The 25,402-nt window shown below is 34.0% G+C and overlaps 2 protein-coding genes across 2 annotated transcripts; both read left to right on the forward strand.

Annotated features, from left to right (window-relative positions):
• Nucleotides 1-12,778: 12,778 nt before the first annotated feature.
• Nucleotides 12,779-14,477, forward strand: LOC143532710 (uncharacterized protein OsI_027940-like; the record flags this gene model as incomplete). Its single annotated transcript, XM_077027684.1, has 5 exons — nucleotides 12,779-12,979; nucleotides 13,072-13,225; nucleotides 13,547-13,584; nucleotides 13,829-14,027; nucleotides 14,170-14,477. Coding segments are annotated over 5 exons (687 nt in total), but the record flags the coding sequence as incomplete, so codon positions are not given.
• Nucleotides 14,478-20,100: 5,623 nt separating this feature from the next.
• LOC143532729 (E3 ubiquitin-protein ligase NLA-like) lies at nucleotides 20,101-24,330 on the forward strand. Its single transcript, XM_077027697.1, has 3 exons — nucleotides 20,101-20,305; nucleotides 22,823-23,067; nucleotides 23,841-24,330. Exons 1-3 carry the CDS (start codon nucleotides 20,104-20,106, stop codon nucleotides 24,129-24,131), a joined length of 738 nt encoding a protein of 245 aa, XP_076883812.1. The 5' UTR covers nucleotides 20,101-20,103; the 3' UTR covers nucleotides 24,132-24,330.
• The last annotated feature ends 1,072 nt before the right edge of the window (nucleotides 24,331-25,402 follow it).

Consider the following 25,402-nt stretch of genomic DNA (forward strand, 5'->3'; position numbering starts at 1 on the left):
GAGTAAACTTTCCCTCTATTATTAAGTAATATAATTAATATTATCTTGAAATTTCGGGATGTTACAAGTCTTCCCTCCTTAAAGAGGTTTCGTCCCCGAAACCTAACTTATTTCCTATAAAAGGAAAACTTCTTATATTTACACGCTTTATTGAATCGCCTTCGTTTTCTGAGTTACCCTTCTTACTTCCGACTTTGCAGTTATCGAATGGTGGTCACGTGTATTAGCTATTTAAGGTAGCTTGTCCATGAGGCCCTCAATGTACCAAGTCTCGTTTCGATCTTTAAGAGGCTTTGTCTTATATCATATTAATGCTAAAGCCTAAGTCGACACTCTATCACAACACGTCAATTTATCATGACTAACATGCATTCAGACAATTCGTACCATAATTAATAAACACCAGTCTAAATTTCAACATAAAACAACACGCATCGAGTCATCAATAAGTTACACATAGATTTAATACTTATGGCTAGCATCTAGCCTTCTTGAATGTCTTCTCTAAGCATACGGAGGAATCTGTTAAACCTCAAGCACTCTTCTCTCCTTCATGTCCTCCCTTTGGCTTCTTGCAATCCCTTGCTAGGTGCCCACGTCCTCCACAGTTGTGACACCTATGGTAATCATTACATTCCCAAGAGGAATGTCCTGCTCTTCCACACCTGTAGCAAACACCTAATCCCTTTCTGCACTCTCCGGGGTGTCTCTTCCCACATTTTTCACAAGCAGTGAACCCCTCTTGCCTTGCCTTCTTTTTGCGTGGATCCACCTCATTGGCTTCCTCTGGTTCTGGGGTTGGGTTCTTTTTCTTCGGTTCCATCTTCTCCCCTTCACAGTTGGCAAGGTCCTCATAAATCATCTCGGCCAATTCCACGGCCGAGTCAAATGTTGCGGGCTTACTAGACTTAACCAAAGTGCGAACATTCCGCGGAAGTCCCCTTACGTAACACTTGATCCTTTTAGCTTCGGTGTTCACCATGTCAGGTACCAACCTAGACATGCGGTTGAATTCAGTAGTATACTCCCGTTGTGTCATCTCTCCCGCTTTCAAATTCAGAAACTTCATCTCCACTCTTTCAACTTCTGTATCAGCGCAGAACCTCTTCATCACCATGTCCTTTAGGTCATTCCAACTCATCGCCTTGATCTCTTCACGGGTCTTCCTCTGCTCCACACTCTCCCACCAATACATAGCCTCATCTTCAAAAGATTGAGTGGCATAACCGACAGCTTGGTCAGGACGGCACTCGCTAATGCAGATAACCTTATCCATGGCGGTTATCCACTGAAGAGTAGCGATTGCGTCTCCTAAACCAGTCAGCTTAGGCGGGTCACAACCTTTGAAGGACTTATAGTTGCAACCGCCTCGGCCCCTCTTCCTATCATCATCTTTCACAGACTTTACCTCACTCGAGTCACCCCTTTCCCTCTCGTCATCCTTTCTATTATTACCACCTGCCCCTTCAACGGTTCGTTCACGGCTTCCAGCAGATCCTTCGGGATTCAGGTTCTTCACAGCAGCAACTACAGCTTGAACAATGGCTGCTTGAACCGCAGGGCTAAGTTGAACTTCTTCGTTGTTGTTCTGGTCTCCTCCAGCGGCGCTCCCTTCATCTTCGGTGTGGGAAACTTCTTCTACCGAGGGTTGCCGGACAAGACGAGGCCTGCCACGACGTCCAATGCGACCCCCAGTTCCCACAACTTCTCCAGCTCCAGCCATCAGTATTCTTAAAGGGACAACACAAACATCATCACTCAAGGAACTATTTAGTACAAGAATAGCAAGGCTAACAGGTAATAACAGTGGCCAGCTGTGACTAGCTGATCACGTTGCTTTCCGTGTCCTATTCGCTTCCCTTTATGAGTCTATTTGTGCTGGTTCTACTTAAGCAGTTAGTCAAATCAAACAATCAATTACTTATATCCTTATCGATCACGTATCTTTTCTTTCTCATTAACATATATCATTTAATCATACACCTTACCTTTACTGATTTTTGCTTGAGCGACACATGGCATTCTTGAACTGGCATCTTCTTTCTTTTCTTACTTAAATCCCATTCTCTGTTCGAGTCTAAGCATGTAGGATGCTTAAATCTCTCGAACTTATGCTCTGATACCAACTTGTAAGGCCCCGAACCCGGTAGCCCTACTTTAGCGTCGGATTTACTCATAAACACAGTCCTTCAAATCAGAGTTTATTAAAACTTTTCGCGGAATATAAAACATCAATCATTTGTTACAAAACATTAAATCTTTTCTTTGATACCATAACACAAAACTTTATATTCAAAACATCTTTACTTCTTTCTTCAGATGTCAGCCGTTCAATCCATGTCATGCGTCATCCTCTTGCTAGCTCTGTAATCGGCTCACCTGCGTGCATACTAAAAGTCAGCTACGCTGAGTGAGTTCTAGTTAATCAGGTATCATACAATTTATTCCCATATATTACTTCCCGTATCCGAAGACACATATTACTACCTTAACCTTGTATAAATATCCATAGGAGGATCGTCACGTAATATTTATTAAAAGAACCATTACCATTACCCTACCATATATAATTTCCATAGGAGGAACACTATACTATCCATAGAAGGAACACTTTACTATCCATAAAAGGAACACTATACCTTCCATAAAAGGAACACTATACCTTCCATATGGGAACACTATACTTTATTATTTAATATCCATGTAAGGAGCTAGTCACTTCCCTTGACGATACGTGCAATATCCGAAGATCGTTCACGTACCGTCAAGCAATCATTCATATATTTCACATTATCCATATAAGGCATACACTTATCTCTTAGGATAAGTGTATTAACGAACATATTGAGTATGCACACAGCCCCGAAAACGTAACACATAAATGGGGCTAGAAACTCACCTGAATTCTGCTTCTTTTTCTGATAGCTGTAAATCTCTTCTCTAACTGAGCTCGGCTGACTGTACAAGTTACACGTATCAATACTCGTCTGATCTAATCTGGTGGCCTAGTATTAGCTTACTTTAACTTATCGCTTTATAATTTATTTTCTAATCAAACTTGGCTTTAGGCGAAGTAAACCCTCGGGCGAACTTAGCTCTAGGCGAAGTTAACCTTAGGCGAACTTAGCTTTACAGCGAAGTTGCCATCAGGCGAACTTGGCTTCAGGCGAAGTTGTCATCAGGCGAACTTGGCTTCAGGCGAAGTTGAACCTTAGGCGAACTTAACTTTACAGCGAAGTTGCCATCAGGCGAACTTAGCTTGCAGGCGAAGTTCATCAGGCGAACTTAGCTTGCAGGCGAAGGTCATCGCGTTGAAGGCGAAGTTGCCCAGATGAAGGCGAAGTTGCCCAGACGGCCGCTGTTCGGTTTCTTTCAGCATTTTGAGCGATTTTAACACCCATGCTATGGTTCAATATCACCCACTACGCTTCCCGACCATTTTTGGTCGCTTATACACTAAAAAGCTTGGATCTTTAAACCTCAAAGATCAAGAATCATACCTTTTTGAGCTTGTTTGGATCTCGTTTAACTTGTTAACACAACTAATCGCTCTCTCTCGGACCTGCCCGATTCTTCCCTTGGCTCAGCCGGTTCCGGCGAAGTTAGTGGGTATGTGTGTGTTAGGGAGTTTGGTGAAATATGAAAGATATTTTGGGGTTTATGGGATATTTATATCCCTGAAATCCCATGGACCTAAGGCCCATTCTTATTTAACCCATCTCTATTAATCCAAATCCATAACCAACGTCCATTACCCGACACTAGCCCGACCCATACCAACTCCTATTCTTTTATTTATTTCCTGATAACCCGAGTAAACTTTCCCTCTATTATTAAGTAATATAATTAATATTATCTTGAAATTTCGGGATGTTACAATATGCGTATAAAATGGAGTTTTGTCAACATAAAGTTGAGTGAAATATCATCAGTTTTGACACAACAATATAAATAGCATAACGTGATAAGTGCGGTGAATATAATCAAACCGTAAACAAGTACGTAGACCGTTGCCAAGTGAATCGGGCGTTGGTCACTAGCGGGAACACCCACTATACGAATGATTGAATGGTAACACAAGTAAGCAAGTAGCACGTATGTTTGATTAAATCACTCACAATAACACGTATGCATTTGTTTGAATATATATATATATATAGGGTTAGGTTAGAATAAAAACCCATTTGAGTTGTGAAAACTTTAGAAACCCATTCTCAACCACATGTTTTTAATTAAAGATTAAATTTTGTGGTTCACAATTAAAGTTAATAAAAAATGTAAAAGTTTATTTACATTTTCTCTCTCCTGAAAACATATATAAAAATTACTAAAAAAATGTAAAAACAAAATAGCAAAACATGTTTTTTTTATGTTTTTGATGTTTTGTATTAATGTAACAACATATATTACATGTAACAAAAAAAATAAAAACGATGTTACATAGGGTTTTCACGGGTTTTCTCAACTCAAGAGGATTTTCAAACTATACTTCTCATATATATATATGTATGTATGTATGTATGTATGTATATTTATAGTATGACATACGGATGCATACGCATATGTCCCCAAAACGTTTAGAAAAGTTTTAAAATAGGGGAATGATAAACTCACCTTAGACTAATGACAAATGAATATAAATACGAATAAGCGAGTCGTCCACTACGAGTCAAATGCTATAAATGATCAGAATATGAATCTGTGAGATATGATAATACAATTAAAAATGAACTCGTGGCCGCTGGAATCAATCCAAACAGACGTTTAGAACTCAAGTTATGTTATATTTAAGATTTAAGCGAGATGGCACTGACCAGAATCCGAACAGCGAGTCGGGAGTCGGGTTTTGGTCAGTAGCCTTAAAATTTCATTACGAGAATAAAAGTTTTGGACCGAACGTTGAATCCGACCAGAAGTATGAGAAAACGTTAAGTCAAACTAGTTGACTATTTTGTCCTTTAATGAGTTTTAAACGATTTGACCAGCTAACACCCTTCAACCACCGAAATTGATTGAAGGTTATTAACTAGGAAATATATATATGAACGATTCTTATGTTTACAACTTACCCGGAAAGTGAAAGGATCAAGAGAAACGAAGAGTCAAAGGTCCACACGTATGCAAAGTCAACCGTTTATGAGTGTATCTTCAACAATAAATCAAAAACCGAAGAAGATGATGAAGGGTGGAGGTAGGTGACGGCTGGGATTTGTGTATTAGGGGTTTAGGGATGATTTGTGGCAGAGAAATAATGATATGTTTGTACAGGATTCACCAAATCGAACTAAATATGGTAACTTACTCGTTTAAGAACCGAATGGGCCTTTAATGCTTAAATCAATATTATAACCAGTAAATTTTGTTCTTGATCAAGGGTTTAAGTATATGGACATGTATTTTAGTTATATTAGTTTTCTTGGACCTTAATTCACTCGATTTATGCCAAAAATAAGCGATTTCGGGCCAAAAACGAACTAGGAATGTAAATCGAACATGGATTCTGCACAGGGTGGCCACCGCGCTGCGCTGCCAAGGTGGGGAAGCCCACCGCGCTGCGTCCCGGTCTATGGGATATCATAATTTGGTTTTTGACATAATTGGTCCTTGAAGTTTGTTTATTGGTCAATTATTGAACTTTTTATGATATAAATAAGATTTTGAACATTCTTGAAAGTATAAGGGTATAAACTGAACTTGAAATCTTTAATTCTTAATAAATATTAATTTCTTGATGAATAATAAAGATCTAAAAGTGTTTCCGGGTCGGGTTAAACGTAAACGAAAACGGGTTTGAAAAATCCGAGATGTTACAGCTTAAGCTAGACCCCACTTTCGATTAGATAGGTTTTGGTCATTAAGATAGGTTAAAGCCGCATCAAAATGGTTGGTAGCTACTTAGTCTCGTCTTAAGGTCTAATCTCCTTTATTGTTAGATGTAGAACCAATATTTCTAAACCCGTGTAATTTTCCATTATGAGATCGGTTTTATTGGTTTGAATTATGACGTTTGATAGAAGTGTGCATGGGTCAGTTCGGTTTTAGCCCAAAACCAAAATTTCAGTTTTTTAAGTTTTTAAAAACCAACTAGTTTCGATTTGTTTGGTTTTTAGTTGAGTTCGATTAGGTTTGGGTTTTTTGATTTTGTCACTTGGGCTAGAAAAGTTTGGGAAAAGAATGCTGGCAAAAAAATAGTGACTTTAGGCCTAGTTTATTTGCTAGTTAATAATTTGTTTGATTATTATACATTTTGTATAATTTATTTGGGTTAAACACTAAAACTTTACACTAAATTTTTATAAACTACTTAAATTCAAAATAAGAAATGAAAAAATCTACAGGTTCAGTTCGGTTCATTTTTTCCGGTTTTAGTTACACGCAAAACCAAGCTAAAAGTTCGGTTTCTACAAAAACATAAAATCAAAACATTGGTTTTTCTTCGAGTTAGTTATATCGTATTAATTTTTGGGTTTTTTCAGTTTCATGCACCCTCGTAATGTCGACCATTCCAGGTTTATAAAGTTATAACCCTTCAAGCAGTTTTACAAGCATAATGCATTTAATCTTTCTTTGAAAATATAAACGTGTGAGATTAATATTCATAAATTAATTGGTTGACTACATACTGTTATAGGTCCACCCTGAGACCAAGCCCCACTATGCAATAAGTTCAATGACTATGATTGATAGAAAAAACTGAGTCATGATAAATATCTTTAGGAAAATTGAGCAATTATTGTAGAATTTAATGATAGTAATTTAAAGTAATCACGTCTAGTCTATTTTATCATAGAAATTTTGGCCACGTCAATAAGCCTTGTCTTGTATGGTTATTAGGTTATTGACTCGTGTACGACACGTGCGGAAATATATAAATTGTCAAGTAAACATAGATATAATTTCAAATGACAACTTATTTTTTGAGACTACGACGTGTTTATAATTACATTCATACTCATACGCAAACAAAGTGCTGAAACACATAAACTTATAAAAATGACTTCTAATGTTGCCACCCATAAACATTAATGAAATCATTTAATTATAATGTCTAATGTTTTAAAGTAAGAACATTTTCATCACCAAGAAATAGTTTTATGCAGCTTATTAGTAACAACTTTAGCTCAGGAAGTTGCACATCTTCGTTACTATATCAAAGTGAGTATGTTGTATTCCTGTTGTTTTATTTGCCTCTATCGGACTCAGCTTTCTAGAAATAAGCATTTGCACGTTTCCCACATGAACGTCTGATTACCATGATCAAAATATTCTGTTAAAAACAAAGTAATAAAAGTATAAATTAGATATAGATTAACTGAAATATATATTGTAGAATTTACTGATAGTGATTTAAAGTAATCACGTCTAATCTATCTTACCATAGAAATTTTGGTTACGTCAATAAGCTTTTGTCTTGTATGATTATGCGCATATATATTGTGACTTGTTTGTTAGAATTTGGTTTCGGCCTTCAAGTCGGAAATTGCATGCTTAATCCCAAATTATGCATATTATAATTCATAGGGGTGAGTTAACATACAATAATCGCCTAATGTACATTAGGTATTCGTATACGTTCAAGTTAAAAAAAAACGTTCAAGTCAAATTTCAAAACCTAAAACGTTCAAGTTTAAAAAATGATACTTTCAATGTTAAACCCCATCACTCAAAGTCAAAATTGATTGATTGAAGCTTCAAATTGATGATTAACTGAATCGATTTCAAAGATTAACCGATCAATTGGCTTCAATTCTAGTTATGTTACATGGGGGCTTATTTCTATTCAACTTCTTAAAGCTTTTAAGTTGTTTGACTGTTTCAAAAAGCCTACGTTCAAATTAAGCTGGGAACTACGATTAACACGACAAAAAGTTCGAATTAAAAATTAAAAAAAAAAAGAAAGCCATCAACATCAAGTGCCCAGTAACATTTATTCAGATCTTGTTAGCCATCTCAGTGGTTTGTATTAAAGCATTGCAAGAAGTAAAAGCTACACCCTAGACGGACGTCACAATGTCACCCCCAAAAAGTGAGGGCAAGACAATACCCGGAACTGATTTTTTTAATACCCGGGTTTTTGATACCCGTACTTGACCCTACCCGTAGGGCACGGTTCTATACCCGGAACCGGTTTTCTCCAATACCCGACACCGGGTTTTCAAATACCCGATTTATATCCGAAATTACCCGAAAATACCCAAAAACGTGCAACCTCTGAAAAAATCCAATCTATACTCGAAAAATACCAGGAAAAAGCCTGAAAAAAAACTGAAAGTAGGGTTTATTCAATACCCGGAAATAGGGTATTCAAATACCCAGTTTTAGAATACCCGACCCGAACCCGATGCATAGGGTGTGGTTTTTAGAGACAATACCCGGACTTGAACCCGACCCGGGTATTGCCAATACCCAATTTTCCAATACCCGGTCATACCCGAACCCGGTTCCATACCCGAACTTGGGTATTTAAAAAACCCGATATGTGCACCTCTACAATACCCGACCTGAATCGGTACATAGAGAGTATAGCTTTTAAAGACAATACCCTACCTGAAACCGACCCTGGTATTGCCAATACCTAATTTTCCCAATATCCAATCATACTCGAACCCAGTTCCATACCCAAAACCGGATAATAGAAAAACACAATTTATGGAGCTCCAAATTATATACATTGCAACTAGTAATTTAGCCGTGCGTTGCGCGGTAAACTCGGCCAGTAAAACTCTGCGTTGTAGTGGCGAATCAACGCGAATTCAGTTAATAGTAGCTACGCCCGTAACGGTACTAGAAGTAAAACAAAATGGAAACAAAAAAATAAAAATAAAAATTGAGGTTGGCAAATGGGGTGGAGTCGGTTGGTCCCGGACGACGGCAGCGAGTCACCGCGAATTTAGTCAATATTAGCTACGTTCGTTATGATACTGGACCTTAATTAAAATGAAAACAGAAAATAAAAATAAAAATTGAGGTGAGCCAACGGGGTGACTTCGGTCGGTCCTAGACGATGAGGCAGTGGCTCTACGACACTCATATAACATATTATAATTTCCTTTTGTTAACATATTTAAAACAATGTTTATTCGGTCGGTAGACCAGGGCGTTGGTAAAACCCAATCATTGCAACGACGAGTCGACTCGTATTCGGGCTTTCCGATGGTGAGTCGGTAAAACTGGGGCGCTGGCAAAAACCGGGCTTCCTGGCGGAAGGTCAACGTGCAATGGGGTGACGTCGCAGTCGGCCCCAAACGCTGAGGCAGTGACTCTAGGTCACTCGTATAACACGTTACAATTTTTTTTTGTTACCATAGTTAAGACAATGTTTATTTGGTCAGTAAACCGTGCATTGGTAAAACCTGATCGTCGAAACGTCGAGTCGACTGATATTCGGGCGTTTGTGGTGATTAGTCGTTAAAACCGGAGCGCTGGTAAAAATCTAAGCTTTTCGGAGGTGGGTTAACGCGAATTTCATAGATTTCGTTTACATTTGTTACGGTATCATAACTAAAATAAAGTTTTGCAAAATCCGGGCGTAGGTAAAACCCGAGCATTGTCTGTACTGGACGTTGCGCGGTGAGTCGGTAAATCCCGAGCATTGTTAGGCGCGGATGTTGTGGCGGTAAATCAACACGGTTTCAATAAAAAAAAACATAATGCCTGTTACAAATCTAGAAAATAAAAAACATTTAACCAATAAAAAAATTAAAAACAAAATTTTGGACCATTGAGATGGTGCCACTTGGCCCAATTAGGGCCTTGCAGCACCAACTAAAACACAGATTCTTCAAATTAATATATTTAAAAAAACAAAAAAATGTAGCTGCACTCATACAACTTATTATATAAAAATTTAGTTAATCTAAAATAACGTTTTTTCAATTGGAAAAACTTGAGCGCTGCGACGGTGACTCGACTTATATTATGCCGGTATCTGTTACGTTTTACGGTACCATAACTAAAAACCGAAGATACGTTCGTGAAATTAACAAATAAAATGACTATTAGCATATGCATATAAAAGAAGTTAAAATTATAAGGCGGTGTTTATTCGGTGGGTAAAACCTGGACGTTGATAAACCTGAGTGTTAATCAGGGTGTTGTCGGTGAAGTCTGGGCGTTGGTAAATTTTGAGCTTTGAAACATGGTTGTTGGTAAAATACCGAGCATTAGACAGCAAGCAGACACAAATATGATTAGTATCTGTTACGTTCCTTGGGTATAAGCATAATTTAAAAATAAAAAAAACGACTATTTTGAAATGCAAAAAACTAAATGAAAAAAAATATAGACAAAAATAATCTTGTGACGCCAGACAAGTAAATCTTACTTATATATAGATGATATATAGATAAATAGATAATAGCTAACATAAATATCTTAACTAAGCCCAACACAAAAGCCCAATAGAAGGCCCAAGAACCCTATTATCAACTAGAAATTTCTGGAAGGGTTTAAGATCAAAGTACTCAGCTGCTGCTGCTGTATCTATCAGATCACTTCTAGGGTTTTCTTTACTTTCCTCTTTCCTACACAATCATGAGGTAATCTTCTCTTCCACATAATCTTTATTATTTTCCAGGTTTCAGTTTAATTTATAACCCATCTTCTGTCATAATTTTGATTATTATTAACTGTTTGTTATAGCTGTATATTTTGTATATTTTTGTAAAAAGTTTCAAGCTTGATTGGTTTTATTTTAGCATTTGTGTTGTGGGTTGTTTGAGATTTTGAGGGATGAACTAGACATGTATGACATGCTTCTTTTTTTATTGTTTTTAGAATTTCTTTTGTTATGTTTTTGGATTTTTTTTAATGTAGATTTTTATTTGCAGCAGTGATAGTGAATTGAACCCGGATAATTAGTTTCTTTAGATAATTTGTTATAGCTGTATACTGTATTATTATTTTTATTATTCTAAAAAGTTTTGTGCTTGCTTGGCTTTTTAGCATTTGTGTTGTGGGTTGTTTTAAGATTTTGAGGGATGAATTAGACATGTATGGCTTGCTTGCTTGATTTTTTTTGTTCATTATTATTTTTTTTTATAATTTGTTTCTTTTTAAATATGTTTTGGGATTTTTTAATGTAGATTTTTTATTAGCATTAATGAATTGGGCCTGGGTAATTAGTTTCTTTGGATGATTTGTGGGATTGTGTGTTTACTTTTATGTAATATTAACAGCAAATGCTAACTAATCTAAAATTACTTAAAAGTACTTGTTTTGATTTTTAACTGTTTGTTTTAGCTATGTATCATCTTATATTTAAAAAAAGTTTTGAGCTTGATTGGTTTAAGTTTTTGAGGAATGAATTAGACATGTGCGACTTGTTTCTTTTCATTATTTTTTCTATTGTTTTTTTTTAATTATGGTTTGGGAGTTTTGAAGGTTGATCTTTGATGAGCGATTCTTTGTTAAGATTTAGAATTAACTAATGAATTGGACTGGATAATTAGTTTCTTTGGATAATTTGTGGGCTTGTGATGTAACTTTTTTGTAATGTTACCATCTAACATTACTAAAAAGTACTAATAGAAGCCCTTACAATATCCAAGTAAACTAAATATCAGGTTTAATTCATTACTTAATTCATAAGCTTTACGTTGATCCGCTAATCAAACATCTACCCTTTAAAATCCCAAAACATAATTACAAAACAAATCACAGAAAATTGATGTTATCATCAAACAAATTAACAAAGGCAAAACAAGTCACATGTTTAATTTGTTAATTGTTACTTACATTCCAAATATAAACAACACAATAGCTGATCAACTATAAACACACACACACAGACCAATGATGTTCATTAGGGGTGCAAACGAGCCGAGCTCGACTAGGCTCGAGCTCGGCTCGTTTAACTTACGCAGAGCTCGAGCTCGGCTCGTTTCGAGCTCTATTTTCAAAGCTCGAGCTCCGCTCGTGAGCGGATTTTTAAGCTCGGGCTCGGCTTGTTTACTATTTATCATATATTTTATACAATTATAATTATTTTTATATATTTTTTATTATAATTTTATGTATAAAATAATATATATTATTTCATTATTTTTATTTATTTTTTCATAACATTATATATATTGATTAATAATATTATATATATATTTAAAAAAAGTTACAAAAATTACAGGCTCGTTTAGGCTCGCGAGCAGGCTCGAGCTCGATAAGTGAAGCTCTGGCTCGGGCTCGTTTATTAAACTAGCTTATTTTTAGGCTCGGGCTCGATTCAGCTCGGCTCGATCGAGCTTTTTAACGAGCTGATCTCGAGTAGCTTGGCTTGTTTGCACCCCAAATGCTCATTTTAGATGCAATAACATGTTGAGAACTGCACACATAATTCTGCACAGGGAGATCTTGTTGTGGGTGGTTACATAACCAACCGCAAACCCTGCTATTTCATTACATACAAGTGCATTATGTGGTTTCCGACCTGTTATGGGTTCTATAATGAAGACCTATAGATGTTATAGCAATCTTGGTATAAATTTTTTTTTGGTGCTTTATTAACATCTATATCATCTGCTTAAAGGTTGGTTGTTGATAGTAATCTTGGGATTTGAGTGATGGTTGTACCAGATAATAGTTTTTTTTTTAATTATTTAGATGACCTTTTTTGCAAATCTTGTTTATAATATTATTTGGATTTTGGTTATTTTTGAAAAGTTTAATCTTTGTTTTCCTTTCTTTTTTCCTGTTGGTATTTCATGTTGGAATTAATAGTTATAAATTTGGTTAGTTTGGAAAATTTGTGTTATAGATAACGTGTTGGATATTTTAAATAATCTTTGTTATCGTAATTTGTAGTCGCCACCCCGAGGTTAAGTGGGCCCAGAGGGAGGACAAAGTGTTCATCACAGTGGTATTGGCCGATACAAAGGACGCAAAGGTCAATCTTGCCCCTGAAGGTGTTTTTACATTCTCTGCTAAAGCTGGTCAGCATGAGTATGATCTTAAGCTTGAGCTTTTTGACAAAGTTAACGTAGAGGTAAGCAGTGATTTTACGCTAATACCCTTGTTTGTATGTTATTTTGCTACTTTGCGTATTTAATGCTAAAGTTTTTTTTTTGTTGTATGTAGGAAAGCAAAATAAATATAGGCGAAAGGAGCATTTTTTGTATTTTGGAGAAAGCTGAGCCGAAATGGTGGAATAAACTTTTGTCAGGAGACGCTAAAACCCCACATTACGTGAAAGTTGATTGGGACAAATGGGCCGATGAGGATGATGATGCCGGTATGCCATGTCATCTTTTAATTCACCTTAAAAAACTTTTTTTTTCTATGGAAATCATTTTTTTTAAATTTGGATAGTTTTTTTAAATAAAATGAGTCGAGTGTTCTTGCGGGTGATTTTAATTTTAAAACCGAATTTTGAAAAACCTGTTCAAATAAAATTCAAATTTGATTCGAGTGCAGGTTGATTCGAATATCTATGAGCAAATACAAGTAAAAAAATATCTATAATGTGTGTGTGTGTGTCTGTTTTTGTAATATGAATTATATGATTTTGAATTTGAATATTTGCTTTCAATTAATATTTGCTTTCGTGTTTCAGGTCCTGCAGATCTTGACATGGGAGGAATGGATTTCTCTGTAAGAAAATTCTAACTTAAAATTTCATTTAAAATTTTCTTTATCTTTTAAATAACTTTTCATCATATTTATTTACATAAATTCATTGCTAATGTATTTTCTTCTTTGAATTAAATATTATATATTTATATTTCCTAACCTAAATAAGGGACTCAAAACGTTTCATGGTTTATCTTTGAACTACTAGTTTTATAAGATTTATTTAGATATAGTATGTTTAAATAATTTCTTTATTTTTGCACAGAAATTTGGTGACATGGGCATGGGCGGCATGGGGATGCCCGGTATGGGCGGCATGGGAATGCCAGGTATGGGCGGCTTGGGAATGCCAGGTATGGGCGGCATGGGGATGCCCGGTATGGGCGGCTTGGGAATGCCAGGTATGGGCGGCATGCCAGACATGGGTGACTTTATGGGCGGTGATGATGAAGATTCCGATGAAGGTAACTTATTTATAAGTTATAAACTCTAATCATGTTAACTTGTGACATATTATTATTATTATTATTATTATTATTATTATTATTGTTATTATTATTATTTTTATTACTATTAGTAGTGATTGTAACTGATATGATGATGTAGGTGAAGAAGCGGAATCGAAGGCTGCAACCAGCAAAGAGGGAGAAGAGAAAAGCGAAGGTGCCGAAGCCGCCACAGCCGCAGCTAGCAGCACATAGATTGTTTAGTCAACATGAAAGGTGGTTTGACTTGGTCAATGGGAGTAGGGTTTTTGATTGAGTTTGGATTATTTGACTTTGGATGTTGACTGAAACTATGGTTTGCTTTGTTTCTACTTGTTAGAGTGAAACTATCCGTTTTCAATATCGACTTTTGAGTGTTGTAATTCGCATAGAGGTTTTATTGCGTTATTTGACGCCATTATTTTCATATATTATTTGTGCCCGTTCGCTTGATGTTTGTTTTAATAGTTGAACACGAGCGTGATGTGGAACGTTTGTTTCCTTTTTCATATATTATTTCTGCCCATTCGCATGATGTTTTGTTTTAATAGTTGAACACGAACGTGACGTGGAAAGTTTGTTTCTTTGTATATGCGTATTTGGTTCTTAGTATTGAACCGATTTAAGCACTTTTTAGGCATTCTTGCCGACCTAGACCCGAACTTTTGGTATTTGTAGGACCAGGGAATGGAATGAACCTGCTGTAATCTAAGCAGATATGGTTGGTTTGGGTTTGACACATCTCGTGGGTTGGCGAGTAAGACCTGGTTCATTCTCACCCTATATACAGGGCCGGCCATAGGGGAGGGCGGGGAGGGCTTAGGCCCCAGGCCCATCTCTCTGTGAGGCCCATGATTTTCTTAAAAAAAATTATATATATGTGCTTTTGGCTTATACGGTTTGCTTATTGATTAAATAAGATGAAAAGAGAATGCATTTTTAGTTTCTGGAATTTTTCCGGTGAAGACGAGGACCTGAGGCAGCAAAATTTTGTAAGACTTCTTTTTTAGGTTTTATTTAACTTTTTATCTGTTTTATTTATCCTTCATTTAGTTTATGTTCTATATATATACATCCTAAATATAATTTTCTGAAAAGCTAGAATTCTATTTATCATATTCTTTAAATACCGAGAGTGGGGTAAAGGGGCTCTCCAAATTAAAAAAGTGCGGTAGTATAAATGTAAAAAATTCATCGTTCTAAAAAGTATTATATGAAGGGGGCACTTGTTTAAAAAAAAAGTAACCAACATACACTTGTAACTCCAATAATAAAGTTTTATTTGGACCCCTCAGTTAAAATATTTTTGTTCCATCAGGGCAACAAAGAGCGGATGATAAGGAAATGATAAAATATTACACTGTTTGCTCCTTATTCGCACTAAAGTATGCAATATCGTAATATCCAAGCACCCACCACATACAACCTCATACCTTTCATTACTAAATAAACGAATCTTAATTATCGGATTTATCAAAATGTGTATTAGCCCACCAATTTAAATGTTTAGTAAGTTATTGATGTTTAACGACTTTAGTTAGATCAAAACCATAAAACCAACAATAATAGAAGAAAAGTTAAGAAAGGCACAAATCGTTTAAGAATTTTAGTTAGATCGATTTATAAAAAAAATCCTTTTTTTGTTTATTATTATTATTATTATTATTATTATTATTATTATTATTATCATCATATTTGTCTAAATTATATTAGAGTTTGACATTGTATTTTAGGGCCTATTGTGTTTTTATGTCCCAGGCCCTAGTTTATTTTTGTATTTTCAGGGACGGCCTTGCCTATATACATAGTATAATGAAGGGGTGTGTATGGGTTGGTTTTGGTCCAAAACCATAACCATTAGTCATTACGTAACCGAGATGTCGGTTAATGGATTACCATTAACAATTAGTTATGGCTGTTTCAATTAATTGGCTCTAAAGGTTATAGACTTATAGCGGGCCGATTAACCGTGAATTTAAAAAATAACTCAAAAGCAATATAACATGACAAGATTTGGGCTTAACGTTTTCTATTCACGTAATAAATTGTTATTACACAGTTATATCAGTATATACTACATGACATTTCAAATAAATGCATATAGTAACAAAAAATACGATTCGGTTTAGGTGGGTATGGAAATGATGTTAACTATAACCGTAACCGGCCTACTATTATCGGTTTTGAAAAATCAATAAACCGACCCCACTGATTTTGTTATAGTTCGATTTCATCAATTAATTTGGTTTTTGCACACCCATAGTGATGTTTGGATTTTGATTTAACCAAGGTCTATAATGATTAATCTTTCATTTTAACTAACTTCTCACTACTTAAAGCTTGATGTTACAACATATATATAATATACACTCCTTGTTTACTTTCGGTCTTTCATTTCTTCGGTCTCGGCCGGTTGAAATGTCGGGCTAGTAAGGCAAGGTTACATGGAGGACTTTGTAGTCCTTGTTTATATATTTAACAAATCTAACCATATAACTTGTTATACTTGCTTAACTTCTACATATTTTAGTTTATTGTTCATATTTGTCAAGTTCCATGGTATTGGGTATGTGGTGACTAGCCTCGGTTTCATCCCGAGTTGAGAACCGAACCAAAAACCGAACTTTCGTTTAAAAGCATTATTGTTAACTTTTTGAATGTAAAACTTGAGTATTATTATTTTACAAGTTCCATGGTAATTGGGTATGTGGTAACCATCCTCGGTCTTATTCCGAGTCAAGGACCGAACCAAAAACCGAACTTTTGTTTAAAAGTTTTATTGTTAACTTTTTGAATGTAAAACTTGAGTATTATTATTTATAAGTTATTTTACAAGTTCCATGATAATTGGGTATGTGGTAACCATCCTCGGTCTTATTCCGAGTCAAGGACCGAACCAAAAACCGAACTAAACCGAGTTCACTCGCTTAAGACACACAAGTGTGTTTTTAGCCACCAAAACTCATATTTTTCTTCAAGATTATATTTTAAATCAATTTTAGTTAGTTTCTAAACATACTTGGCATGTCGGTAACCAACTTGATCTTATAACAAGTTCGAACCGATAAGGTCGTATACTCGCTTAACGAACGTTAAGGTTCTTCACAATAGAACTACATACTTGGTTATGTCTATTTTGATTTTATTGAGTTATCTCGTAATATTTATTATTTTGGGAAGTTAACTGTGAGCTTGGTCAATTATCAAGTCTCGAACTGACAAACCCGAACACTCGTTAAACCTCGTTTTGGTATTCTTATAACCAAGGGTTTTGCAATATCGCATTTTAACCCACATTATTACTTAACATAGGTTGAGTAAAAAAAAGAAAAAACTAATGAATAGAATACCGAGACCCGGTTTCGAGTAAACTTATTTTACAAAACTCGTTTATTTAATTTCTCAAATATTTACATTTTAAATCATAAACTTTATTTATTTACTTTATTCGTCATGTATTTTATTTTAAACCCTTCCAAGACTACCTACTAACACAAGACCCGTTTAATATAGGTCTTGCTCGTTAAACCGATCTCTCCGATTATTCACGACACTATCTTTCAAGTTACTTGTTAATGTGAGTACTTTTTCATCCCCCGTTTTCCATCTTTCGTTTTGGGGGTGGCATTGCATACTTATTCAAATTCAAATGATTTATACTTGAGTCTTAAACCACAACACGTATTGTATATGTTTACTTAAATAAATGCTCGATTTGGTGTTATATGCTTTACATGATTATGTGCAAATTCTTGAATGCTAAGGCGGGTAGCCTCATCAAAGTATGATCATACGTTAATTCCGAGTATATTTGGTATCCCCATATAGAAAGGTGTCGTCAATGTATTCTTATTGACGATTTCATTATTGTCGTCAATGTATTCTTATTGACGGTTTTATTATCTAAATTGTTGCTATTATTTATTGTTTTTATATACTAGTTGTGGATTTCATACTATATACTTATTATCCAAAACTATGAAAATTGCTCACCAACCTTCGTGTTGACAAACTCTATTTTATGCAATGTTACAGGTTTGATGTTAGCTTGATTGGATTACTTGAAGAAACTTATTATCTTGGCTTTAGGATATTAGAAAATAAAAGAACAAGTTATTTGTTTATCTATCTATTTGGCTTTTTGTATGAACAATTGTTGTGTTATTTATGATGATGTGGATTTAAATGAGTTGTTTAAATATTGTAACTTTATAGTGTCATTGTGCAATGAGCAATCATGTCGCGCCTCGACGTTTCCGCCTTCATTGGTCGGGGTGTGACATTATACTACATATAAAGAGAAATCTAATTCTACAACAACTTTAATGGAAGTCCAATAAGTGACGGTCATGTAGCAGCCACTAACTTTCCATCTTTTTCTTTTTTTTTTTAATATTTTGAAATATGTTTTATTATTTATTGATTTAAAAGTAACAAAAATGGAAGCTGCAATGGTAGTATTGCTTTTTTGTTGCAACCTTGACGTCTAGAGTTTGAGTCTTGTTTTCAGCTGTTTTTTTTTATATAGAAATAGATTTTTATATTTATAGATTTCATACTAAATCAAGCAATAAAATAATAAGGTGGTGTGGTGGTAAAGTTATTATAATGTACTACTAGCTTTAGAAACTTGTGCATATTTAATACAAATAAAAAAAAAGATAATTAAGCCTCTCTGTATTCTATAAAAAAATGTATTACAAATATAGTTGCTTTATATCATCAAATGTATTTGAATTTTAAATCAAGAATGAGCTCTTCTATCACCGGTATACAATAATGAAGCAATGCCACTAGAAGCAACATTTAAAACAATGAGGCCTTTAGATTTGAAAGATGTAGCTAAAGTCTTTCACAAAAATGCTTTACACTCCATACCCGGCCATAGACAAAAAAGACACCAGATTTCCTTTTTGAACAACTTTCATGGCATCCTTATAAACACACTAATAGTTTTATACTAAATATAAAAAATGAAAAATTTGTCTATGATTTTTAAGACTTATTAAACATTGAATATTTGTAAAAGATTAAATTTGTCTATGATTTTTAAGACTTATTAAATATTGAATACTAGGATATAGCCCGTGTAATACACGGGTGGTAAAAAAAATACAACAAAAAAGTTAAATTTAATAATATACGTAATAACATACTTTGTCGTCTCAAAAGCATATTAAAATAAATTTATATGTCTAAAAATATGTTTAATACAACATATTTTTATCTTATGGATTCTTAATAACATACCTTATGGAAGAATGATTTTGCTTTAATAATATAAATAAGTAGATTAAAATTAAATAGCTTATTAGGTATAAATTATAATTTTGGAAATTGTTGAGGTGAAATCATATATGAATAGCTTAATTAAAGGCTATGTGAAAACCATGCTGCTTTAATAAAATAGTTAGATTTGTCAAAAAACTAAAATAAAAAAATTATTATAGTTTTCTTTAATATGAAAATGTCTCAAAAAATAAATGTTAGGGTACTCTTTAAACATAAACTCTTTTATATACATTTTAATTTAAAAAAGAATATCTCTGACATGTAATTATTATATTAATATAATTTATGACATTATAATTCAATTAATAAAGATTGACCAATTAATACGATATGTTGAATTTATAATTAATACTATATCTTGAATCAAGATATTTTTTTTTTTCATCAATAAAAGAGAAGTAATTTGAGAGAAAATTTGATAGTAAGAATTAACCTCATAACACCATATATATATATATATATATAATTATTTTCTTTTTTATTAGTACAGGTTTATGTGTTTTAACCTGTCTGACCGACACAACCCGCGTAGTTCAACATCTAGTTTTATAAAACAAAAACATGTTATGATTACGTCATACATCACAACTTGCTTATATATCTATAGAAAAAAAGTGACCGTTTCTCATATATATTTATCTTCCGGAACAACACGGCATCAAACAAATCACACAATCGTTCCTTCACAATCAATCACGTAACATAATAATAATAATAATAATAATAACCCCAGATCGAATTCAACCCAGCCATTGATTAGAAGATGAAGTTCTGTAAGAAATACGAAGAGTACATGCAAACCCAGGATCAGAAGAACAAGCTACCTGGCGTGGGTTTTAAAAATCTCAAAAAGATTTTGAAACGCTGTCGTAGGGATGACGTCACTCGTTCACAGAACCCGTTTGTCTTGAATGATTCTAATGATAATGATAATGATAATAATAAGTGCATCCACCCGTGTCCTGGTATTGTTTTCAGCTTAATTATGTGTTGGTTTTGTGGATTAATAAGTGGGTTTAGTTGTTCATTGAGTTTGCATGTAAGGTGTTTGATGAAATGTCACAAAGAATGTGATTTTGCTAGTTTTTTTTATTTTTTAATTAATTTATTTATTTTTTGGAACAACTTTCTTGTGTGTTAGGCCATCGCACACTCCAATTTGGAGAGGCCCGCTCGCCCACTCTGGCTAGACTATGCTGTCTTAACCGGCCCACGCTGGCTTCAGAGTTTGCCTTGGGCGTTCCTAGGGAAACGATACCGGCCGCCGACTGTCAAGTACTGCCACTTGATAGTCGTGTCACCATAAGAGCAGAAGTCTCTGGCGTAACATACTTGACGCTAGTTCTTTTTATTGATGTTGTTATTATTATTGTTAATATATTATTATTATTATTATTGATTTTATTTTAGACTGTTAATTATATGTTAATTTGTGGATGAACAAGTGTTTGTAGTTGTTAATTTGGTTTGATAATTGAGTTATCGAGTTTGCATACAAGGTGTTTGATGAAATGTCACAGAGAATTTGATTTTTATTCATTTTAGTTTATTGATGTTATTGTTTCATGATTCTGTTAATTATATATTTATACCACAGCTACCTGCTGTGGGTTGTAAAAAATCTTTAAAAGATATTGAAACGGTGTCGTAGGGATGACGTCACTCGCTCATAGAATTCGTTGGTTTTAAATGATTTTAATGATAATAAGTGCATCTATCCATGCCCTGGTATTGTTTTGAGCTTTATTATTTTGGCTATGTGTTAGTTTTGTTGGTTAAGAAGTGGGTTTAGTTTTTAATTGAGTTTGCATGTAAGGTGTTTGATGAAATGTCTCAATGAATGTGATTTTGTTAGTTTTTTTTTATTTGTTGGTGTTCTGTTAATCATATGTTAGTTTGTGGATTAAGAAGTGTTTGTGATTGTTAATTTGATTTGATAGTTGAGTTATCAAGTTTGCATGTAAGGTGTTCGATGAAATGTCATAGAGAATATGATTTTGTTAGTTTCTTTTTATCATGATTTTTTTTTTCATTTTCCAATTTGGAGAGCCTCGTTGCTCCACTCTGGCCAAACTATGTTGTCTTAATCTGGCCCATACTAGCTTCAGAGTTTGACAGTCGTTGTGTCACCACAAGAGCAGAACTCTCTAGCATAACACGCGGTCACTTGACAGTTGTTGTGCCACCACAAGAGCAGATTTCTATGGTGTAACACACTTCGTTAGTTTCTTTTTATTGATGTTGTTGTTATTGTTATTTTATTATTATTGATTTTATTTTATGACTATTAATTGTATGTTAATTTGTGGATTAATAAGTGTTTGTAGTTTTTAATTTGGTTTAATATTTGAATTATTGAGTTTGCATGTAAGGTGTTTGATGAAATGTCACTGAGAATGTGATTTTGCTAGTTTTTTTTTTATTTTTAATTTATTATTTTTTTTTGGAACGACGACTTTCTGTGTCTTAGGCCACCGCACTCTCTAATTTGGAGAGTCCCGTTGCCCCACTTTGGCCAGTCTATATTGTCTTAACCGGGCCCACGCTGGCTTTAGGGTTTGTCATGGACGTTCCCCCAAAAAACCATACCGCCGGCTGCCAATTTCTTTTTATTGATGTTGTGTTATATTATCATTATTGAACTTATTTTATGATTCTGTTAAGTATATATGCTAGTTTGTGGATTAATAAGTGTTTGTGGTTGTTACTTTGGTTTTGTAATTGAGTTGTTGAGTTTGCATGTAAGGTGTTTGATGAAATGTCACAGAGAATGCGATTTTAACTAATTTTAGTTTATTGATGTTATTGTTTCATGATTCTGTTAATTATATCTTAATTGTGAATTAACAAGTGTTTGTAATTGCCAATTTGGTTTGATATTTGAGTTGTTGAATTTGCATGTAAGGTGTTTGATGAAATATCTCAATGAATTTGATGTTGTTATTTCATGATTCTGTTAATTATATGTCAGTTTGTGAAATAAACAAGTGTTTTTACTTGTTGATTTAGTTTTGCAATTGAGTTGACTTTACTGGTAAGGTGTTTGATATAATGTCACAATGAATGTGCTTCTGTCAATTTCTTTTTATTGATGTTAATTCATGATTCTGCTAATTATATATTAATTGTATCTCAATCTATGAAATAACAAGTGCTTGTAGCTCTTAATTTTGTTTTACAATTGAATTATTGACTTTGATTGAGTTATCGAGTTTGCATCTAACATGTTTGATGAAATGTCACAGAGAATGTGATTTTGTTAGTTTCTGTTTATTGATATTATTTCATGATTCTGTTAATTTAATCTCAATTTTTTAAATTAACATGTGTTTGTAATTTTTATTTCAGTTTCATACTTGATGTATTGTCACAATGAATGTGCTTCTATTACTTTCTTTATATTAATGTTATTTATGATTTTGATTATCTGTTAGTGCAATTTAAATAGTTTTTGAATACATTTTTGAACGCTTGTTATGTAGTTTGCGATGGAAGTTTCTTTCCTTCACTTATGAACGAGATGTTTACGGTGGTTGGATGTTTTAACGAGCGTGCACAAAAGGTGCTCGATGTTCATCTAGCAACAGGATTCAGGAAGTACTTTGTGTGGTGCAAAGACAAGTTTCAAGGGAACCATGGTGCTTTAATTCAAGAAGGAAAAGATCTTGTTGGTTATGCGATTATCAATGCCATCGCTATGCGAAAAATTCTTAAAAAATATGATAAGGTTTGTTTGTCCCTTAAAAAGTTTTATATTTTTTTTAGAGGTGGCTATATTGATTATCTCAAATACGTGAAATAAAAATATTTACCTTAAGTATGGGTCAAATGAACTGAACAACTTGAATAAGTTTATTCATAGATTTAAGATTGTTGTGATAGTATTGTTTTTGTATATTATTGCCGAGCCAGATTGGGCTCAGGCTGGGCTCGTTTACTAACCGCGTCGAGCCAGCTCGGCTGGTTTATCTTAACGAGGTGGAATATTGAGCTCAAGCTCAGCTCGTAAAAAGCTCGTGCTGGCTTGTGGCTAGTCGAGGCAACTCGTTTATTTATTTTTGAATTTTTGAATTAAGTTTCTGTTTATAAAAAAGAAAAAAATGTTGTTTTTACTATACACGTAATGCATAATCAATAAACTACAAAATTTATAATTTCTATATGTTAAAATTCGGGTTATATTCTAGGGTATAATTTATTTATCTTAAAATCCAGGCTTTAATTTAAACGAGCCTAATGAGTGAGCCAACGAGTCGAACTAAAGGTTGGTGGTTTGTTGATCACTTGATACTTTGAAACAGGCCAAATTTAGTAATATGATCATGTGATGGTGATTTATTACTAAATTACCAAACTGGCCAATATTTTTGATGAGGCTTGCTACATGATCTTTTTACCGGCTAGAGCGGTTTCCTGTCTACTAACTTATCAAACTAGCTTATTATTGAGTATAATTATCTATATTTTGTTTAGGCATGAATTTTTTATTTTTTGTGGCAGATACATGACTCGAAACAAGGTCAAGCGTTTAGGTCACAAGTCCAAAGCATGCACATGGAAATCCTTCAGTCTCCATGGCTTTGTGAGCTTATTGCTTTGCACATTAACTTAAGGGAAACAAAGGGTAAAATGGGAAATGGTTCTGAGGTTTTTGAAGGGTGTTCCCTCATATTTAATGATGGGAAACCATCACTTTCTTGTGAACTCTCTGATGTCGTCAAGCTTGAGATCGACTTGACTTGCTCTATATGTTTGGTTCGTTCTTCATTCTTTCTCTCTTGTCATGATTAAAATTATTGAAAATAGTACATCTGCAAAACTATGGGTGCGCACGGTTCGGTTCGGTCGGTTTTGGGCTAAAACCGAAACTTTGGTTTTTGAATTCGTGAAAACCATTTTTGGTTTTTCGGTTTTCCTTTTGGGTTGGGTTTCGGATTTGCCATTTGACCTTGAAAATTTTGGGCTGAAAGAAAAAATTGGCCCAAAATAATAAATTTGGGCCCAAAATCATTTTGTTAATTGATAATTATTTGATTATTATACATTTTGGCTGAAATATTTGAGTCATATTTATTAAATTCCTATAAATTACTTAAAAGTAAAAAAAAAATTTCAAAATCTATAAATTCGTCTGTTCGTTTTTTTCGGTAATTATTACATGCAAAACCAAAACCGAACCGTAAATTCAATTTTTACAAACACATAAAACCAAACCGTTGGTTTTTTGTTTCAGTTCCATTTTTCGGTTTCGTATCGGTTTCTTTGGTTTCATGCACACCCCTATGCAAAACAATACTATGAAAATAATAATTTGATTTTGGTTGATAAAGCGGTTTACGCGGTATTAAACATTTGAGAATACACTATGGACAATGTTGAGCCCGTTTGACATTTTTTGACCCGTTTCATTTGTAGCTAAGCTTTTCAGTTTTACTGATTTGATACATTTTTATGTAAAATTGTTGAAATCACCACCTGTTTGTTAAAAAAATCGGCTTTATGCATGCACTCTTTTATGCAAAGATGGATTATTTATTCATTTTTTGTCTATGTTTTGTCCAGGATACTGTGTTTGACCCTGTATGTTTGACTTGTGGACACATCTTTTGCTTCATGTGTGCTTGCAAAGCTGGGTCAGTGACCATTGTTGATGGTCTAAAGGCAACACAACCTACTGCAAAATGTCCTCTTTGTAGAGAAGTATATATCTTATTTCTTTCATCTGTGTGTGTACGCACGTGCGTGTGCACGCACGTGCGTGTGCACGTGTAAATATACATCTTAAAATTTGTTTTCAACATAAACATTTGGTAAAATGTTTTGGTTGTTTTATAGGCAGGAGTTTATCAGGGATCTCTTCATTTGGACGAGCTTAATATATTTATTTATGAAACCCTTTCATCATCAAACCCTAAATGTATTATTAACTTTTTTGCAATAAAGAAAATTAAAATCCAAAAAATAAATATTAAAAAACGAAAAATGTAAAACAACCATTATCTCAAGCCATCAGATTGCTTTATTTGTAAATGAAGGCTTCTCACGCATTTGACCCGAATTCA

Source organism: Bidens hawaiensis, unplaced genomic scaffold (assembly GCF_021521415.1).
Source record: "Bidens hawaiensis isolate Kalapana, Puna unplaced genomic scaffold, B.hawaiensis_p1.1 tig00009541_1, whole genome shotgun sequence".
Taxonomy (NCBI): domain Eukaryota; kingdom Viridiplantae; phylum Streptophyta; class Magnoliopsida; order Asterales; family Asteraceae; genus Bidens; species Bidens hawaiensis.